The sequence below is a fragment of the Antechinus flavipes genome, chromosome 6 (genome assembly GCF_016432865.1).
Source record: "Antechinus flavipes isolate AdamAnt ecotype Samford, QLD, Australia chromosome 6, AdamAnt_v2, whole genome shotgun sequence".
NCBI lineage: Eukaryota > Metazoa > Chordata > Mammalia > Dasyuromorphia > Dasyuridae > Antechinus > Antechinus flavipes.
Window position 1 is genome coordinate 259,334,348 of NC_067403.1, and position 20,302 is coordinate 259,354,649.

General features: G+C 60.9%; 1 protein-coding gene across 1 annotated transcript; it reads left to right on the forward strand.

Annotated features, from left to right (window-relative positions):
• The first annotated feature begins 740 nt into the window (after positions 1 to 740).
• CCND1 (cyclin D1) lies at positions 741 to 14,587 on the forward strand. The gene is made up of 5 exons (XM_051964219.1): positions 741 to 1,033; positions 2,257 to 2,472; positions 3,107 to 3,266; positions 8,293 to 8,441; positions 10,948 to 14,587. The coding sequence occupies exons 1-5, from the start codon at positions 836 to 838 to the stop codon at positions 11,101 to 11,103; spliced, it is 879 nt and encodes a 292-aa protein (XP_051820179.1). The 5' UTR covers positions 741 to 835; the 3' UTR covers positions 11,104 to 14,587.
• The last annotated feature ends 5,715 nt before the right edge of the window (positions 14,588 to 20,302 follow it).

Here is a 20,302-nt window from a genome sequence, read left to right on the forward strand (position 1 = left end):
TGCCCATGCATGTCGACATGCGGGCGGGCGTTCTAAGAGGCTTCCCGAGTGTTGAGAACAGAGAAGCAAAGTGATTTTTTTAACCGAGGGAGGGGGGAGGGCCTCGGCCCCCGCCCCCCTCCGGCTCCCCTTTAGCCCCTCTGCTGCTCGGCGAGCTCGTGGGGGCCCCTGCTCCCTAAGAGTTCACGTGTCTGCCCGGCCGTCTGGCTGCGGGTGGCCCGGCCTCCACCAGGCTCTGTCCCACGCCTCGGGACCCGGAGCTGCCCTTTACAAAGCGCGGGGGACCCCCCTCCCCGGACTCCCCGCACCCCTCTCTGCACTTCCCCCAGAGAAAGCTGGTCCCGGAGTGATTAGCATTTCTATTCGAGCCCGGCTTCTGTGGGAGCTCGGCTGGCGCAGGCGAGGGGATGGATGGCTTTAAGGCTCGGCCCCTCGGCCCCCCTCGCCTCGCCTCCCCCCCGCCCCCGGCCCTCCCCCCGCTTCCCTCTCTCCCTTTCTCATTCTCTGCCGGGCTTTGATCTCCGCTCGACAACAGTCACGTCACTGGGACTTACAGGAGGGGAGTCGGGCTAGCTGCAAAGTCGTGGAGCCTCCAGAGGCTGGAGCAGCAGTAGCAGCGGCGGCGGTGGCGGCGGCGGCGGCGGCGGCGGCGGCACCCGCAGCGTCCGAGCCCCGCGCTCCGCTCCGCCAGGCGGGCCCCGAGAGGCGCGCCCGCCGGCTCGGCCCGGAGCCCCCGCGCCGCGCCCCGCGAGGCGCCCAGCAGCAGCCGGCTCCCGCCGTCCAGCCAGCCGGCCGTCTGTCCGTCCGAGCCCCGGGAGCAGCCTGCCCGCCGGCCATGGAGCACCAGCTGCTGTGCTGCGAGGTGGAGACCATTCGCCGGGCGTACCTCGATGCCAACCTCCTCAATGACCGGGCGCTGCAGACCATGCTCAAAGCCGAGGAGACGTGCTCGCCGTCCGTGTCGTACTTCAAGTGCGTGCAGAAGGACATCCTCCCCTACATGCGCAAGATCGTGGCCACCTGGATGCTCGAGGTTGGTGGGAGTCCGGCGCGCGCCCCCCGCCCCGCGGGGCCGTGGGAAGGAAGGGAGGCGAGCGGCAGCCCGGCAGGGCCGCGCTCGGGAGGGACGCCCGCGGCCCGCGGCCCGCGGCCCCCGGGGACGGCCGGGGAGGGCGCCGGGGGGAATTTTATTTTAAATTAATATCCAAGGACACGTATGCAGGGGCTGCCCGTGCCAGTATTCCGCGCCATCTTGCGCGTTTATAGCAAAACAGAAGTGTTTATTAATAATGAGGAGGGGGCGCGCGGGGAGGGGGCGCGGAGGGCTACCCGGGCCGGCAACTCCCGGGGCTCCGTCCTCGGCTGGCTGCCTGGGAGTGGGGGGGGCTCTGGCCTCTCGGCCGCGGCCAGCCGCGCTGGGCCAGGTCTCGGGGCCCCGGGGCCGGAGCGCGCCGGGCCCCCCGGGGGGGGCTCGGAATAAGCGCGGGCGGACTCTGGGGACCCCGGACCCCATTGTCAGACGCTCGGCCGGCGCCCCCCGAGCCTCGGAGTATTTTTAATTAATTTCCGAAGGCGCGGCCGCTGTCCCGGCTGGCAGAGAGGCGGGCGGCAGCGCGCGCTGCGGGCACGGGGGGGGCGTCCCTTTTCGGGGCTCCCTGCGCGCCCCCCGCAGACCCTAGACGGTCCCTGGGACCGGGATCTGCTCACGCTTCGCCCGGGGCTCATTGTCAGGGGTTTTGTACGCACCGGGCAATTTTTTAAATATTTTTAAATATTTTTTGAAAAGATGACGTCTGGGGAAATGCGGCCGCCGCGCCGCCTGCGTGGGGACGCCGCCACCTTTGTGTCTCGGGCCACGGCCGCTGGCCTCGGGGCCGCCGGGCCGGCCGCCCCCCCCTCGGGCAGTCTGGCCCAGGGTCCCCCCCGGGGGGCAGGGGAACGAGCTCCGGAGGGTCCCCCATCCCGCCCCACCCGCGCCCCCCCCCACTCCTCCTCCCGCTCCCTTGCCCTCCGGTCGGCCACTTTTCCTTTCAGTTTCTCGGGCCTCGCTTTTGTTTGGGGGGGGTGTTGGGATTGGGGGGGCGACTTTGCCTTGGTTGGCCTTTCTGCACCTTCCACCGCCCGTTCGGCCGGGGCCCCTCCGGCCCCGCCGCGCGGGGAGGGTGTCTCGGGGATCCCAAGCGCTCTTCTCTGGGGGGGCGGGCAGGATTGGGGGTCTCGGACGAACTGCCTCCATCCCCCCCCTCCCGCCCCCAGGTGTGCGAGGAGCAGAAATGCGAAGAGGAAGTTTTCCCCCTGGCTATGAACTATCTGGACCGGTTCCTGTCCCTGGAGCCGCTGAAGAAGAGCCGGCTGCAGCTGCTGGGGGCCACCTGCATGTTCGTGGCGTCCAAGATGAAGGAGACCATCCCCCTGACGGCCGAGAAGCTGTGCATCTACACCGACCACTCGGTGCGGCCCGAGGAGCTGCTGGTAAGGATGCCCGCGGGGGCCCAGCTTCCCGGGGGGAGGAGGCGGCCGGGCTGCCCGCTGCTGCCCGCCTGCCGGGGCACGCTCTGCACACCGCGGCGGCCAGTCAGCCCCCAGAAGGGCGAGCAGCCCGTGCCAGGCGGGGGGAGGCTTTGCGGGGCGGGGGGGGGCTGGGGTTAGGGTCCGGGAGCCGTGGCCAAGCACAGTGCCCGGCTGGGGCAGGGAGACAGCCCGAGCCCTTTTGCCTACTTCCAGCCCTGTCCCTGCCCTCCCCCGAGATGCGCCCCTGCCTCGCCCCCCTTCCCCTCCCCTCCTCCAGCCACCACGTTTATACCAAGTTAACGTGGCCCCAAAATGGGCAGCGCCTGCCCTCTAGCGGCATCCCCGCGCGCTGGCGGCCACGGGCTCCTGAGCCTGGCCCCTCTCCTTCCAGATGGTGGGAGGTCCTTTTGTCTGAGCTCCTGGAAACGGCCCCCCACCCCCACCCCCGTAGTGACCGCTGGTCATCCTTCCCTGGGAAGCCCCCTGCCTTTCTGTGGGGGAGGGGCCTCCCTTCCCCCCTCGGCCAGGAGACACCTGGGGCAGAGGGGGCATCTCCCCCCCCCTTCCCTGCACTGCCCGCCCCTTCTCCTTCCAGCACATGGAGCTGCTCCTGGTGAACAAGCTCAAGTGGCACTTGGCTGCCATGACTCCCCACGACTTCATCGAACACTTTCTGTCCAAGATGCCGGTGCTGGAGGAGAACAAGCAGATCATCCGCAAGCACGCGCAGACCTTCGTGGCCCTCTGTGCTACAGGTAGGCAGGCCCCGGCGCCCCCGCTGCGGCCGCCGAGCCGCCGGGCCCCCTGCTGGGCACTCTCCTCTGCCCGCGCTGGCCGCGCTCTCGGGGCATTTCCAGTGATCTGAAGGCAGGGAACAGGAAGTTTGTTTTTTCTTTTCCGTGTGATTGGTAGGGTTACTGTTTGTCGGGGGTGGGGGCGGGGGGCTGCAGCCCCCCCTTTCATTGTGTCAGCTTGCGGAGGGGGAGGAGGGCGGCTATCTCGGGGCCAAGCTCCGCCCCCTCCTCCTGCCTCCACCCTCTTCCCTGCATCCCTAATGAGGCTGCCAAGCCAGGCCCCCACCCCTCCCCTGGCCTCTCCCTGAGCTGGGCCCGCCGCCAGGAGGGGCTGGAAGGGAGGGGAGCCCCAGCCCCAGCTCTCCGGCGCGCACCACGTGCCCCCGGCCGATGGGCCATGTGCGGGGGCGGCCAGCGGAGCGCTAGCAGACGCTGAGGTCCGGGCCAAGGGCACGGCGTGGGCCTGGGCGGGAGGGAGGGGCGCCTGGATCCCGCCCGGCTGCCCAGCCCGGCCTCCCTTCTCTTCCCCCCTCTGCCACCCTGCCCGTTTGGCGGTGGCTGCCTCTGGTCACGGCGCCTGAGAATCGGCAGCTGCCCCCGGAGCCTGCGCTCCAAAGGAGCTGGCTCGGCCGCTCCCCCGCCGCCCACCCGCGCCAGGCCGGGTCGCTGGCCCGGGGGCACCGGAAGGCTGTTCCCCCGCGCCTCCAGGGCCCGAAGTAAGACTATCCGGCCGAGGAGATTCTCCCCCCCCCCCCCAATGAATAATAATGACAACAATCACAATCACAAGCGTAGTAATAAATAGTAAGCAGCAGCCCCGGCCCGGCCGACATTTGTTAGATTACTTTACAATTTGCAAAGCCCGAGCCAGACATGATGTCACTGGACACCGAGCGGCAGCCCTGGGAGGGCGGGAGCCCCGGGCATCCTGGTCTCCATTGGACAGATGTCCCGGAGAGGCCTTGCCCGTGCTCACAAGTCTGCTGTCCGGAGGCTGGAGCTCGGCTCCAAGTCTAGGATCTGAGCCCGCCCTGGTGCGGAAGGCCACTGTTCTTTCTCAGGGACACGTGCACTCTCCCTGCCTCTGTGTCTCTTGTCTCTGTCCGTCTCTCTGTTTCTGTCCATCTCTCTGTCTGTCTGTCTGTGTGTCTCTCTTTGTCTCTGTCTCTCTCTGTTTCTGTCCATCTCTGTCTATCTGTCTATCTGTGTCTCTCTGTGTCTGTCTGTCTCTCTGTCTCCATCTCTCTGTCTCTGTCTCTCTGTTTCTGTCCATCTCTCTGTCTGTCTCTGTTTCTGTTCATCTCTATCTGTCTATCTGTGTCTCTCTCTGTCTGTCTCTGTCTCTATCTCCATCTCTCTGTCTCTATCTCTCTCTGTTTCTGTCCGTCTCTCTGTCTGTCTGTCTGTGTGTGTGTCTCTCTCTCTGTCCATCTCTCTGTCTCTGTCTCTGTTTCTGTCCATCTCTGTCTATCTGTCTATCTGTGTCTTTCTCTGTGTCTGTCTGTCTCTCTGTCTGTCTGTGTCTCTCTCTGTCTCTGTCCATCTCTCTGTCTCTGTCTCTGTTTCTGTCCATCTCTGTCTGTCTGTGTCTCTGTCTGTCTCTCTGTCTCCATCTCTCTGTGTCTGTCTATCGGTCTGTCTCTCTCCCCCCACCTTTTCTACTCATGCTCAGATCTTGGCGTTTCCGGCTGACTGTCCACTTAGGGGAGCCATAGCAAGGTCTCCGGTTCTGCTAGGGGCCCTTGGAAGCTCCCCGAGGTTTAGGCCCAGTGAGTGCCAGCCGACTCCTTGGCCGGATCCCTCAGCTTCCCGCGGAGTGACTGGGCGCCCCCCTGAGCTGTCAGGGAGCCCCTCCCCCGCCCCGTGGGCTCCGTGGCTTCCGCCACCTCAGGCGGGACCTTTGGAAGCTGGGGCCAGGCCCTTTAAGGTGCTGGGAAAGTGTTCAGAGGCTCCCGAGAGTTCACTGAGGAGAAGGACTCTGGTGGCAGCTGCTCCCTCCTCCCCCTCCGGCCCACACTCCTTCAGGAAGCGGTTGGCGGCTCCCCCAAGCCGGGAGCAGGGCCTGTTACCTGCCTGGGGAGGTGGGGATGGGGAAGGGGGAGGAGGCAGAGTTCAAAGGTTGGACAGCTCGGAGACTTCAGTACTTTGGCCGGCTCCCTTCCTCCTCCTCCTCCTCCTCCTACTCCTTCTCGGGGGAAGGGCGCCTGCTTCCTTCCGTCCAAGTGGCCCCAGGAGCCTGGTGGGCTGGGGGCGGCTCGGGACTCTCAGGGTTGGGAGGAGGGAAGGGAGATTGAGGCATTCTGGCTTACTGAGGAGGGGGCCGCGGCCGCCCCCAGGCAGGAAGGAGCTCACTGGGGGGGAGGGGCGCTGTGGAATTTTGAGTTCTCTGGCCCTCTCCGCCGGGCACCTCCTGGGGCACTCGGGTGCCCGTGTGCCATCTGGGCACTTTGGGGAAATGTAGCTACCCAAGTTTTCTTTGTGCTGCGGTAGGTTCAGGGGAAACTTAACAGAGGCGTTTGAAGTTATCACATAATTGAGTTTAATGAATGGACCTTGGCAGGGGCAGGCTGGGCAGGGACGACTGAAAAGAAATGGGGGCTGCCCGGCCCCCGCCCAGAAGGGCCTCTCCCGGGGAACAATGAAAAGCCACAAATACCGGGCCGGGCTGGGGTACCGCTCCTTCTCTAACCGGGCCGGCCCGCGGTACCGCTCCTTCTCTAACCGGGCCGGCCCGCGGTACCGCTCCTTCTCTAACCGGGCCGGCCCGCGGTACCGCTCCTTCTCTAACCGGGCCGGCCCGGGGTACCGCTCCTTCTCTAACCGGGCCGGCCCGCGGTACCGCTCCTTCTCTAACCGGGCCGGCCCGGGGTACCGCTCCTTCTCTAACCGGGCCGGCCCGCGGTACCGCTCCTTCTCTAACCGGGCCGGCCCGGGGTACCGCTCCTTCTCTAACTGGGCCGGCCCGGGGTACCGCTCCTTCTCTAACTGGGTTGAGGTACCGCTCCTTCTCTAACTGGACCGGCCCACGGTACCGCTCCTTCTCTAACTGTGGAAGGGCCGCCTCCCGGGCAGAAAGACGCTTTTGAGGGCCGCCAGGCCGGGGCGCTCGCCATCTAGGCCCGGGTCCGGGACCAGCGAGCCCCACCGCCCGGTGCCCCCGTGATTTATGGGAGCGGCTCTGATTGGCCTCCATGAAAGGGTTTTCATTCATGGCCGGCTCTCAGCCTGGATGCGATTGCTCCCATTTACAAGGGAGAGGGGCGAGTGGCCCCGGTGGACAGTTTTTTTCAAGTCCTCCCCGCGCTCGAGGCGCTTTGTCCTCCCTTCAGGGTGGCTGGCATTCTTCTGGGCCCCCTCGCCGTGCCCCCCTCTCCCTCTTTAACAACGCTGAAGTTGTTTATTCTTTTTGGATGAAGTCTCCGAGAGGCTACCGGGGCCGTGGGCTTCAATTGCCGGGGGCCCCCGGGCCTTTGTGCCACTGTCAGGTCTCATTCATCTCGCCGAGTTCCCCTTGTTTGTGGGCGCTGAGCGGCGCGAGATGAGGCGATGGGGGCTGACAATGATGCCACACTCTGCTCTCGGGGGCATCCAATTACAGACCCGAGGGGCCCCCTGATTAATATGCGGAAATTCGGGGCCTCCCGGTGGAGGACGAGGGAGAGCGGGGCCGGGCGGGAGACGCCGCCCTGAGCCGCCGGACTCCCGGCCCGGGAGGGGGAAACCGAGTCTCAGAAAGAGCTGGGGCCGGGGGGGCTCCTCCGACAACCCGATCCCCACGGATGGAGCGTCGGACGGCCCCGGGTCCTGAGGGGGGAGGGGGCTGGGAAGCTGAATGACAGCCATCCTCCTGGAGGCTCTCACCTGCTCCCGCGGGGTGGGCCGTGAGCATCCCCCTTCCTTGCAGGAGCGAACCAGGGCATCCTGGGGGGCGGGGGGACATCCCTTCCCCTTCCTCGCTAGCTCTGTGGGCCTCGGGTTTCTCCTCTGGACAAAGCAGGGGGTAGGGCCGAGGCCCCTCCAAGGGCTCTGCCTTAGGGGAGCTTGGGAACTAGTTCCCTCACTCAGCCCGGGAACCCGCCCCTCCCGTGGGCCCCACTCCCCAGCCTGGGGGAGTGCTCTTCCTTCCCAGTTTCTGGCAAACCTGAAACGAGGAAAATTACTCGAGCCTGCCTTAACATTTGCTTTGGAAAACAGTCTGGGTCCTGGGGGTCGCTGTCTAGATCTGGGTCCTCGGGGTCGCCATCCGGATCCGGGTCCTCGGGGTCGCCGTCCGAATCTGGGTCCTTGGGGTCGCTGTCCAGATCCGGGTCCTCGGGGTCACCGTCCGGATCCGGGCGCATTTCCCCCCTTATTCTCCGAGCAGCAGATATTTTTGATTCCATTTCCTGGCGGTGGGTGCGCGAGCTCTAGACACAGTTCTCTCTGGAGCTTTGCCGCTGGCTTGGGGGCTCCCTCGGGGGAATGGGGGTCCCCCGGAGCCGCTCCTGGGGGGAGGGGATGGGCCCAAGCAGAGCAGCCGGGCAGACCGCCGTGCTGGGCCTCAGGCCGGGCTCCCGTCAGCATGGGGTCTGTCTGCCCTCGCCGGGACCCCGGCACTTGGGCTTTGCCACATCCCCGGGCTCTGTTGCCAGGGTGGATGGCGCAGTGAATGGGAAGAGAAGCCTTCATTTGAATGCGCATTATCTCGTTACCGTTTGTTTCTTGGGTTTTTCACCCCCTCCTCCAAGGGAGGTTGTTTTGTTTTGTTTTGTTTGGGGGAGGGGGCATTTCTGTATTTCCAACTACATCCCTGGGCTCTCTTGCTGCCTGGACTGACCTTTGTTTCCGGGTCAGGGGCAGCTCTCCTGGCCCACTAGGAGCTGGGGATCCGGCCCCCACAGCTGCCGGGCCAAGCGGGGGTGGGGATCGGGTCGGGGGTGACCTCTGAGACCACGGGTTTCTGGAGCTCAGCCAGCGCCCCCTGAAAATCTGTCCCGTTTCATTCCAGACGTGAAATTCATTTCCAACCCTCCCTCCATGATCGCGGCGGGGAGCGTGGTGGCCGCCGTCCAGGGCCTGCACCTGGGAAGCACCAACTCCTTCCTCACCTATCAGCGTCTCACCAGATTCCTGTCTCAAGTCATTAAGTGCGACCCGGTAAGTCACGTGCCACGCGCCAGACTGTCAAAAGGGGGAAACCGAGGCCCGGGATTTGGCCGCCGTCACAGACACGGGCCGGGGTCTGGTCGCAGCTGGAAGGGCCGTCCCATCCGAGAGAAAACCAAGCCAGGAAAGGAGGGGAGCATTTATTAAGTGCCGACTGTGTGCCGGGCACTCTGCTCTGGACCGAGGCCACGGGCCGGGACGCTCAGGCGTCCCTGGGGCGAGAACGCTGGGCTGAGTTTTATGGTCTGAGCCGCGATCCGAGGAGGACGTCTGGGCTCCGTCACCCCCTTTTACAGAGGAGCCAGGCGGGGAGTCGGGGCAGGGTAGACCAGGCCCTGGAGGCACGGGGGAGCCCCGAGGCAGGCGGGGAGTCGGGGCAGGGCCAGGACTCGGGCCCCAGGCAGGGTTGTGTGTTCCCCCTGGTGGGACCCTCCTCATCTCGGCTTGTCCAGATTTCAGCCTGTGGACGGGGAGTACCGAGAGAGAACGGTCCCTCGAAGGCTCAGTGCCCCCAGTCGTGGTGACTCGGAGGGGTTCAGCAGGGCCAGCGGTCCTTGCGACTCGCACCCGGCACCGCCCGGCAGGGTCAGGGCACGGCCGCAAGGCCACGAGTCGCCCCCACTCAGAAGCGGGGCTGGGGGGGCTCGGTGCTGAGAGACCCCCGGGGCCGCCCACTGTGTCAGGTGATGATTGATAGTGTGGATTCTATAGGACGCCAGCCCCACCCCCGCTTCCCCAGGTCTGGCCCTCAGTTTCCCCATAGGAATCCGCTTCCCAGACGCAAATGGTCTGAACTCCCGGGTCTGAGGTTGTGCCCAGAGGAAACCACCCACAGGGCCTCGGGTTTGGGAGTGTTGGGGGGGCATCTGGCCCCCACCCGGGAGGGACCGGTGCTGTGACCCATCCCCCAACCCTCAGAGAACCTCCACGATGGGGCCCCCCCCTCTTCCTGGAGCCCAAGAACACTTCTCACCCTTCCTTAACTGAGCCTTACCCTGGCGGCTTCACAGGCTCCTCCCCAACCAGGTCCCCCAAAAAGCCGGGGGCGGGACCACGGGGTGAGGTGGGGGGAGGGGAAGTGCGCAGCGGGGCTGGGCCCGGCCCTTGCCCACAGAATGATGATTCCCCATTTTAAAGAAGAACACAGTGAGGTGAGGGGAGCCCCCCAGCTGGCACGAGGCAGAGGCAGGATCTGAATCCGGGCCTTGCTGAGCTCATGAGATCCCTGCTGATCCCCGGCTCTGGACAAATGAGTAACGAAAAAGCAGCCCAGCAGCCGCCTGCAGCTCACTCGCCCTCCATGGGGCCTACTTTACAGATGAGGAAACTGAGGCAGGCTTGCCCAGGGCCACCCAGCTAGTCACGGCTCTGGGTCCCCAGGTCCCAGGCCGTGTCCCTGAGGAAGCCGCCGAGCCTGCCCTGAGAGTCTGGGCTAAGGAGCCCCTGCCGGCACCCTCGGGGCCTTGGGCAGGGCCTAGGAGTCTGCAGGGTCCCAGGATAGAGCAGGGCCCAACCTTGGGAGAGATTCCCCAGATGTGGGAGCGTCAGTCAGGAGGCGGGCGGACACGCAGGCTGGCAGGCGGACAGACCGGTGGGCAGACGGGCGGACATGCAGGCTGGCAGGCAGATACACAGGCTGGCAGGTGGGCAGGCAGAGCAGGGAGCCGGTCTGGGCTGGGCCGGGCTGGGTGGACCCTGCTCGCTAACGTGTCCCGGGGCTAGGAGAGGTCAGAGGTGGAGCACTGGGGGCTGAGCACCCTCTCCCCCGCACCAGAGGGGCTCATGGGCCTTCAGCCTCAGCCACGCCTCTCTCCCAGGAGGCTGCGCTGGCCTTGGGGCAGCTTGGGGCCGAAGTTAGAGTAGGAGCTACCTCGGGAGCCCCGTCACAGCTGGGGGTCGTGTGGGGGGAAGAGAGGCTCCAAGCCAGGGGTGGCTCCTGGACTTGGGCACACGGTGCGGCCCACTAGCGGGGTGGCCACCAAAGGCAAGCGAGCTTCAGTTTCCTCATCTGTAAAAAATAGCAACTCTTGTGTCTACCTGCGGTAATCAGCCAATTCTCTATTAAGCCCCTACTGTGTGCCGGCTCTCGGCTCTAGCTGGGAAGTGCCAGAGGCCCGTGAGTGCCACAGGGAGAACTGGAGTCAGACAGATGCTCCCCAAGCCTGGGCCGAGCTCCTGAGCTTCTGTTGGGAGGCGGGAATAATGCTGACGGCTGCAGCCCCTCCCTGGGGGGAGGCTCGATTCACATCCCTCCCCCCCCCAGGAGGCAAGCATCTAACACCGACTGGGGACAGCCCTGGCGGATCAGAGTGAGCCTCCTCCCAGCATACAGTGAGCCGCCCTCGCCCCTCCTTGGCCGTCGGGGCAGCGGGTGCCATTTACAGGGGCCTAGGCTCACGGCCGCGGGGGAGCAGGACGGGAGCCGGACCTCTGTGCCCTGGCAGGAAGGGCGGCCGGCCGGGTCCTCAAGGCCGCCTTTTCTCCCCCTCCCCCACAGGATTGCTTACGAGCCTGCCAGGAGCAGATCGAAGCCCTCCTGGAGTCCAGCCTGCGCCAGGCCCAGCAGCACAGCTCATCCTCGGTACCCAAGAACATGGAGGAAGAGGGGGACCTGTCCTACACGCCCACCGACGTCCGGGACGTGAACATTTGAGGGGCCGCCGCCTGCTGGGGGGTCCGCCGAGTCCGGAGGCATCTGGGGAAGGAGGCCGCCGCGTCAGAAGCCCCCGCCCCGCCCCGGCCCCCACCATTAACACCCTTCTCCTGGACACTTGTAGACAGAAACGGCCCCTCCGTTCTCTCTGTTCCTCTGCTTTCTGTCGCGCTCTCTCCCCCTCCATCCATGACTTACAGGAACCAGCCCAAAAACTGTCTTGGAAGCAAAGGAGTCGCCTGGCCCCGGGGGAAGGGGCTTCGCGCCACAAATAGATGCTTTTATACTCTAATAATCAACTAGTTTTTATATTAACGTGTTTATGACTATGTTGTAAAGCTAGGCGTTAACCTGAGAGGAAGGTCTCCAGGGGAGGTCCCAGATCTGATTCCTTACACGGTGAACCCCCCAAAAGAAGCCCCCAAATGCAGAAACCACAACATGGAGCAGAACAAGTGAAACCGGCTCGTCGGAGGTAGCAGAGGGTTAGTGCTTTTTTCTGGTAGCTGTAGAGCTCGGGGCGCCGGCATCCCTGGCCCCGCCAGCTAACGCATGTAGTCACTTTACGGTCAGAGCCCCTCGGTTCTCCTCGTCGGCTCGCGAGCGGGTCAGCGCCAGCGCTTCATTTCAGGCTCATCTTGTTTGTGTCTCAGGATCTCCTGGGCGGAGGAAGGCTTCATTCCCGAGTTGTCTCACACACACACACACACACACACACACACACACACACACACCCTCATCCAGGACTTGTATTTTAGAAAAGACAAAGTAGTGACATAATATATTCTATTTTTGTAATCTTCTATTTTTTTAGCGCACGCTGACGGTGTGTGGAAGGCCCGGGACTCGGCGGGTCCCTCCGTCACCCACCCTTTCTCCACCGGCGCCTCCTCCTCGGGCCGTCGGGCGGAATCTGCGGCGTGCTCCGAAACCATTCCATTCCAAAGCACTTTCAGTCCGGGAGAGAGAGGAAGCCACGTGGCCGGGTTTGGGGGGAGGGGGCGCGGAGGGGGTGGGACTTTCTAAATGGAATGGTTTGGAAGTGGGCGAGTGCTCAAAGGTGGACTGCCAAGTGAGTGCACTGGCTAGACTGGGATGGTTTGAGAAGGTCGAGTTTCAGGTGAGAGAGAGAGAGAGAGAGAGAAAGAAAGAAAGAAGGAGAAAGAAAGAGAGAGAAAGAGAAAGAGAGGAAGAGAGAGAGAGAGAAAATAGGTTTGCAAAGCGCCAGGATGGACTCCTGCCCTTCCCCATCTTTAACGCCAACTGATGTTTGTAAATTAGGAGCCTTAAAGGTTCGCCTTAGACCGCGTAGTTTTAAGGATAATCTCTACCTGTTTTACAACAGAAGGTTTTTAAAGGCTAAAGTATATAATTTATAGTTAAGGCTATCAAGCATATTTATTGCCGAGAAAATTCAGAAGGCCAGTATAATTTGTAAAATAATGCAATCTCCCCCTTGGTTTGAACACACACACACACACACACACACACACACACACACACACACACACATCCCCACAATACCTTGTGCTTACCTGTGACGTAGCAGTTTTAACACAGCTTGTCAAAGACCGGTCCTTTCAAGAATCAAGTGATCAGGGAGATGCAGCAGTTGGAAGGGGGGAGGGTCTTCTCCTTTCCCCAAGCGCTCTGTCTGGCGGGGGAGAAAGACACGCTGGAGCTGGGGAGCTCACCGGGAGTCTGGGGGGGTCCGGCGTCCGCGTCTTTCTTCTCTTGTGTAGTGACCGAAAATTTGCACATCTGGGCGACGCATGTTGTTATTATTTAGGGAGTAAGTAGGTGAAGGGAGGGGATGGATGGAGGGAGGGGCGGAAGGAGACGAAGCTGACCTTGGAGAAGGACGAGGACGTGGTGGGGAAGCGGACGGAGGGATGGAAGGATGGATGGATGCATGGGGGGGAGCTGCCATGCGCTAAAGGGGGTGATTGTAAAAGTAATGGTAGGAGTGGGGGATACTCCGTTTTTATTGAGCTGCTATGGATGAATTCCCAGCATGGTTTGGAAAAGGAAAAAAAAAAAGACAGCCAGCATTGCCTCTCTGTATCTTTGTCATGTTGTTTTGCTGCTATATATTGTGGATCATTTTTTTTTACACAATGTCATTAACTGCCATGTCATAAGTTTTTAATTTTCTCATAGAAAATTATATTATTGACAATTTTTTTTGTAGATTTTTTTTTTATGTGATCAATTTTTTTTTTTTTTTTTTACTTAATGTGATTACTGCTCTATCCCAAAAAAGGTTCCTCTTTCACAATACCTCATGCTTTCAGTTAACCGTGTTAGAACCAGGGGTTTTCAGGTCCTGGACTCCTAGCCTCCCTTCCTTCTACAAACAGAAAGGCCTGCAAACCCACCCAGCCAACCAATCGGTCAACAAGCCGACCAATCGGCCAATCAGCCAATCAATCGGCCAACCACCCAACCAATCGGCCAACCACCCAACTAACCGGCCGACCAACCAATCAACCAACCACCCAACTAACCGGCCGACCAACCAATCAACCAACCACCCAACTAACCGGCCGACCGACCAACCAATCGGCCAACCTATCATGGCGTGCGCTCTCTCCTGAACGGGGGCTGGGGCAAGCAGGGTTGTGAGAATTGAGTCAAGAAACAGCCCCGGAGAGCGAGTCCTTCTCTTTCGCGCGTGGAGAATGCTGGATTCTTCGTCTGACCTGGGGTTCATTATCATAGTAGTCGTAAGCTCTGTTATTAGCCACATCGTTCTATGGAAGGTGCATTAATTCTTAGGACTGTCTGTCGGGGGGCGCGCCCTTGACGTAGGATGTCTTCTGAAACGCTACGTATTTGGTGTGTTTAATCTGTTTATTATATACTAGGTTTTTGTTGTTGTTAATTATAGCATAATGCTAATTTAAGAGAAGCCTGTAGGTTTTACCATTAAGCCAGCTAACAGAGTTGTATGCTGAAGAATAATCTAGCTGTTTGTCTGTATGCTGCTAAAACCAAAATGAAATTAGAATTCATTTATTTTTTATTTTGAGGAGAAACGCAGTGAAGCTCCCTCGTGGCGCCTGGAGGGCTGGGGCCGCATCCATCCATCCTGGCCACGTTTGGGGAACACTCACGCTCTGTGTCGCGGGTGGGGAGGGAGGGAGGGACGCGGGGTCTGGGGGCTCGGTGCTAAGCTCAGTGGTGGTGCATCCGGTAAGTTTCTTTCAATATTGTACGTACTAAGAGGCCAAAGGCTGATGGCGGGTTCATGTGTCCACCGAGGCGCTCTAATGGCCCGTTATTTACAGAGTTAGAACAATCTTCTAGGGAGCAGGCGAGTCAGACGTGTACGTCGTTATATTGTACTTATTGGCATCCCTGGTCTGAAATGCACATTTTCACCAACAGACCTGTAACAGACAAGTTTCCAGCAAAAAAGGAAAAAAAGGAAAAAAAAGTTAAAAAAAAATTTAAATTCTAGAAATAAACCTTGTAAAACCCAGTGACCGTGTCCTCGTTTTTACTGATCGGGCGGGAAGCCCCGGCCGGCTGATGAGTGGGCCCCTCCCCCAGAGAGAGAAGGGGTGACCAGCGACACCACGGAGTCTGAAGATGAAGACGATGACCCCGAGGAAGAAGGTCGGCCAGGAGGGGCTTTGCCGGGGCTCCGGGATGGGGGGCGGAGCGATGAGACTTCCCCTGGTCTCCCCAGAAACGTGGGGTCCTTTTGTGGAGGATACAAGTTAATTTCAGGGGGACACAAATCAATTCCAGGCCTGGCAAATTTGGGGGGGGGTCAGAGGAGGTGAGATCAAAGTCCTTGGGAAGGCAAAACTATCCATGGGGCGGATGAACAGAAGTATAAATCCTAGCTCAGAGCTCCCCTCTCCTCCCCACAGGCCCCCCTTCGTTTCCTCATCTCACTCACTGGCTGCCATGTTTGGGCAATGCTTTCCTTCCATCCTTTGGAGAACATCCCACACCTGGGAGGGCTCCCCGGGGGAGGCGGCAGAAGTGGGACGGGACCCCACAACCCACCCTGCTCCCCGTCCCACACCTGCCACCCTGGGCTCAGAGACAGGGCTCTCACATCCCTGAGAAGCTGGGCCCAGGGAGCGCACCCCACACTGCAGCCTCAGGGAGGAAGGGAAAGCCTGCGTGGGCCCCAACTGCCATCGGCCCCTCCTGCCCTCAGCCTGCTCGCCCACAGGCCTTGGACCTCAAAGTCTGGGGAGGCGTGTGAGTGATTGTGAGTATATGTGTGTATGTGTGTGTGTGTGTGTGTGAATGTGTGTGTGTGAGTATGAGTGTGTGAATGTGTGTGTGTGAGAGTATAAGTGTGTGAATGTGTGTGTTTGTGAATGTGAGTGAGTGTGTGAGTGTGAGTATGAGTGTGTGACTGTGTGTGTGAGTGTGTGAATGTGAGTATGAGTGTGTGTGTGAATGTGTATGTGTGTGAGTGTGTGTGTATGAGTGTGTGTGTGAGTATAAGTGTGTGAATGTGTGTGTTTGTGAATGTGAGTATGAGTGTGTGTGTGTGTGTGAATGTGTGTGTGAGTATGAGTGTGTGAATGTGTGTGTGTGAGTATAAGTGTGTGAATGTGTGTGTTTGTGAATGTGAGTATGAGTGTGTGTGTGAGTATGTGTATGTGTGTGAGTGTGTGAATGTGTGTGTGAGTATAAGTGTGTGAATGTGTGTGTTTGTGAATGTGAGTATGAGTGTGTGTGTGAGTATAAGTGTGTGAATGTGTGTGTTTGTGAATGTGAGTATGAGTGTGTGAATGTGTGTGTGTGAGTATAAGTGTGTGAATGTGTGTTTGTGAATGTGAGTATGAGTGTGTGCGTGTGTGAGTGTGAGTATGAGTGACTGAGTGTGTGAATGTGAGTATGAGTGTATGTGTGAATGTGTATGTGTGTGAGTGTGTGTGTGAGTATGAGTGTGTGTGTGAGTATAAGTGTGTGAATGTGTGTGTGAATGTGAGTGTGAGTGTGTGTGAATGTGTGTATGAGTGTGTGAATGTGTGTGACTGTGTATGAGTGTGAGTGTGTGAGTGTGTATGTGAGTGTGTGTGTATGAGTGTGTAAATATGTGTGTGACTGTGTATGAGTGTGAGTGTGTGAGTGTGTGTGTGTATGAGTGTGTAAATATGTGTGTGTGACTGTGTATGAGTGTGAGTGTGTGTGTGAGTGTGTGGACTTGAGCAGGCCAGTGTGTACCATATCCAGCTTGCACCGTGTCCGGCATGTGCCCCGCGTGGGGCCGGGCGCCTCAGATCCACCGGCTGCTTCTGGAGCCCGGGCCTGGGCGCTGCCTGGGGACGTGCCCCTCCGGTGGAGAGCTTTAAGACCCTCCCTGCCCCCGCGGGCTGGTCAGGGCCGGTCCCCCAGAAGGCCGTGTTTTCCCATCCCAGGAATGCCTTTGATCCCGGGTTCATCCAGGAGGAGAACAAAGCCGGACGCTCTAATCCGTTCCCACAGTCCACTCACCACGAGCTGGGCCAACGCCTGCTCACGGCCCGAAGGGAGCCAGGAGGGCCCACCGAGGACTCGCCAGGGCGGCTGCCTTCGGGAGGCCCGGAGAGAGGAGGCCGGGCCCCACTCCAAAAGGGAAACCGGGGACGTCCCGGGCAGGGGAGCAGCCAGCCGGGGGGGCGCTCGCCAGGTGGACGCTGGTGGGCCCATCTCCTTCTGTCCGCATGGCCCCCGTCACCCCTAATCCTCTCCCCGGTTGCTGCAGAGGGACCAAATCCATGCCACCTTGGGACTCCCCCACAAAGTGGCTTATTACCCTTAAAGAGCCACATAAATGTTTGCCCCGAGCCCCCTCAGAGAAAACGGAGCCCACCTCAGGGGCTGCTGGGAGGCGCGCGCTTTGCAACATCATTATCAAAAGGGGAGCCGCTCTGATGGCATCGGGAGCAACCCTGAGCCCCGGATCTCACTCTGGGCCGAGGGAACGAGGACCCCCCATCCCCTTCTAAAAGCGTCGGTCTCCAGGGGCCAAAAGTGATCATTTTTAAAACACGGTAATGGCAAGTCATGGGGTTTTTAAGTGAAAAACACAAAAGAAGCCTTGGGAGAGAAATGGCCAATGGAGCCCAGGACCAAGGCTGCAGGCTCAGCCCCTCCATCCTAACCCTCCCCGACCCAACCCTAAAACAAGGGACCAAGGGGCTCAACCAAAGGGGCCCAAGATGGTTCCCCGCCTCCTCCCTGAGGTTGGGAGCCCCCATCTCCGGGGCACGCAGTTCTCCTGGCCTGAATCTGCTCCCCAGCCGCCTTCAGGGGTCCAGAGAGAGTCCAGAGCTGCCGGGATGAAGCCCACGAAGCGCTGAGAGCGGCCCAGCTGGGCCCGGACCCTCGGCGTCGTCCTGCCGTGATGGCCTGGGCTCAGGGCACGGAGCAGGGCCTGAGGAAGGGCAGGGGGAGGCCTGAAGGAGAGCACCTGCCCAAGTGGGCTTTTAGGAACTCAACTCAGAAGTGCTGGTGTCCAGGGCCCTGGGGCTGACCAGCGGGTTCCTGGGGCTAACCAGTGGGGCCCAAGGGACTGACTAATGGGGCCCTGGGACTGACCAGCAGGGCCCCAGTACTGACCAGGAGGGCCCCGGGGCTGACCAGTAGGGTCACAAGGACAGCCAAGGCCCAAGGTTTCTGATGGACAACCCCAGCCCAGGGCGGACACAGCTTTCCCAGCCTGCCAAGGGGCCCGAGTGGCTCTGGGTCTTCTCAGAAGTGCCCAATGACCCGTCCCTTGACGATCCTGGCCCTGGGATTCACGCGCTCCCAAAGTAAGAGCTCCCCTTGGCTGTCGGCCAGCCTGACCACTGGAGAGTTTGGTGCGATGCTTGGGAATTAACGTTTTACCGGGAAGGAAACCAAGGCCACGAGGGGCTGCTGCCCCGGCCCCCCGAGCCCCACCGCTGGGAGCAGATGGAGGGCGGAAGCCCCGTGCAGGGCCAGCCGGGGGCCAGCCCCTGCCCTTTGGGGAGCCCCATTCTCCTCAGCCTTCGGAGACGACGAGAGCCCCCCCACAGAAGCCGCACGAAAGCGCACCCGCGGCCGCGCTCTGTCCCCGGCCGTCCCGGGGGCCTTCCTCCCCGGGACCGAGGGACACGCCGACGGGTCAGACGCCGGCCAAGTTTCCCCGGGCCTCCGCCTCACACAGGACTCCTTGTGCTGGCTGCCCCGAGCCAGCCAGAGGTTTCACTTCAGTAAATTCTGGCCGAGACCAACATAAGCTGCCTTCTGTCCATTGATAGTCCGGGCCTCCAGATGGAGGTAAATGTTGTCTTCGGTCGTGTAAGGCATTCCGTGTTTTCAGTCAATGGCTGTTTTCAGCAGAGCGAACGTCCCCATTACGAGGTTATGGGTGGCTCCGCGCTGGAAGGGCCCCGGGGGCTGTGCAGGCTAAGCTTTGTCCACACAAGGATCCCTCCACGGCCGGCGGTTGCCAGCCCCGCCATTTAGAGATATTACCCATTCAGCCGCCCAACTGCCAGCGCACCCCCCCCCCGGAAGGCTGCTCTGGGGGGCCTCCTAAGAAGGATCCCAGAGGGGGGTGTTTGTGGAAGGGGGGGCAGCCTTGCCCTCCCCTGACAGGCCTCCCAACCCCAGGGCCCCACGCTCCAAAGACCCACTACATGACTGTCCCAGCACTCAGCGGCCCAAATGGGACCGTTCCCTCCTGCCCGTTAATCCCGTCTACCTTGATACTCGCATCTCCCTGCTCGCTCACAAAGACTTGAGAAACAATAGGAAAAAACTCACAGGAAGGCAAAGAAAATGAGCGGGGCAGGATCCCGCCGGCCTCAGGGGGTTCCTCGGTGTTGTCGGGCCAGTAAGTCCGGAGGGAATTCTCCCGCCGCAAACCCACCAAAAACGGCCTCGCTTTTTGCGCACTTACACGGGCGCGCCATAGTGTGGACAGAACGGGGAAAGTTGACGTTATCTCCAAATTTCGCGAGGACTGCCTGCTGGGAAATGGCATTCCGCATTTGTGGGGCCCGTATTGAATTCTGGAGGCCACAGACAAAAGGCGTCGACCCGCCAGACCCTATGGAGCTAAGGTTTCAAACTCCGATGGGTTAAGTCAACATAATCTCCTTAGGGCTTAGTTCGTGTCCCATTAAAGGCGCATTTCCCCCTCTCGGGCGCTTTGGAAGATTACGGCACAGACACGGTTATTGCCCACAGCCCTCTCTGGTGACTTGCCCGCATTAACGGGCCTCCCCAAGAGAGACACCGTCTCTGGCCGGAGAAGAACTAATCTTGTATGCCCGAGACGCGCTCCTGGGAAAGCAGCCCGTGAAGACGTGGGGGCAGATCTTGCAGGTCGCCGCCCTGGTCTCAGACGCCATGGCCCCCCGTCCAGCCGGATTCATTGCTCAGGTTCCCTGCTCCTCCCTTTTGGATCCAGAGCCTCGCCCAAGTCTGGCGCTGGGATCCCCCACACTCCGGCCACTCGCCCCAAACGGCCCCAGTCAGTCAGTGAGCACTGTGTGTGTCTCTTGGTGCACACGTGTACAAGGTGTGATGAGGACGCGCCTGGGGGAGGGGGCTCCCCTCTCTCCGAGGGCTGAATCTCACTCGCCATCTGCGTCAGTCCGGGGGGTCAGACCACACGCACGAGGCCCAGGGCCCCCTTTCCACAAGGCGATTGGCCGTCGGACGTGAAAGGGGTTCACAGGCTACTCTTGTCAATGCATTCATCACCTCTGCAGAGCCTGGGCTTCCTTCCTGCTGCTTCTTTCCCTGCACCCCTCCCCATCCCCCCAATACTTCACCCTTTGCTTTCCATCCTGTTCCTTCAGACTAGGGCTTTTCTTGCCTACAAGGCCGGGGCCCGGGACACCCCGTCTCTGGATGCTGAGCCCCTGCCTCCCAGACCCAAGCGGCGTGCTCCCCGAGGGCCCCGAGAGCGGCTCGGCGGTGCGGCACGGAAAGCGCTGGAGTCTGGAAGACCTGCTCGGGGCCTCCAGCATCCTAGCTCTATAATGGGGATTACAGGAGGCCCCCCTTCCTAGGAATGGGGATTACAGGAAGCCCCCCTTCCTAGGCTTCTCGTAAAGATCAGATGGCACGGAGCTGTAAAACAACACATCCCACTGTTACTCTCCTTCCATGCTCACGAACGCTCCTTCCTCGCAGACTCTTAACGAACAGGGTTTGTTGTGATCCTGGAGCAGCCCTGCCTCCGAGCTCATCCCTCGGAACCCGC

Coding starts and splice junctions, on each gene's coding strand:
- CCND1 (XM_051964219.1), top strand. CDS start 836: ATGGAGCACCAGCTGCTGTGCTGCGAGGTGGAGACCATTCGCCGGGCG. Junction 3,267..8,292: donor CGTGGCCCTCTGTGCTACAG/GTAGGCAGGCCC, acceptor GTTTCATTCCAG/ACGTGAAATTCATTTCCAAC. Junction 8,442..10,947: donor AAGTCATTAAGTGCGACCCG/GTAAGTCACGTG, acceptor CCTCCCCCACAG/GATTGCTTACGAGCCTGCCA.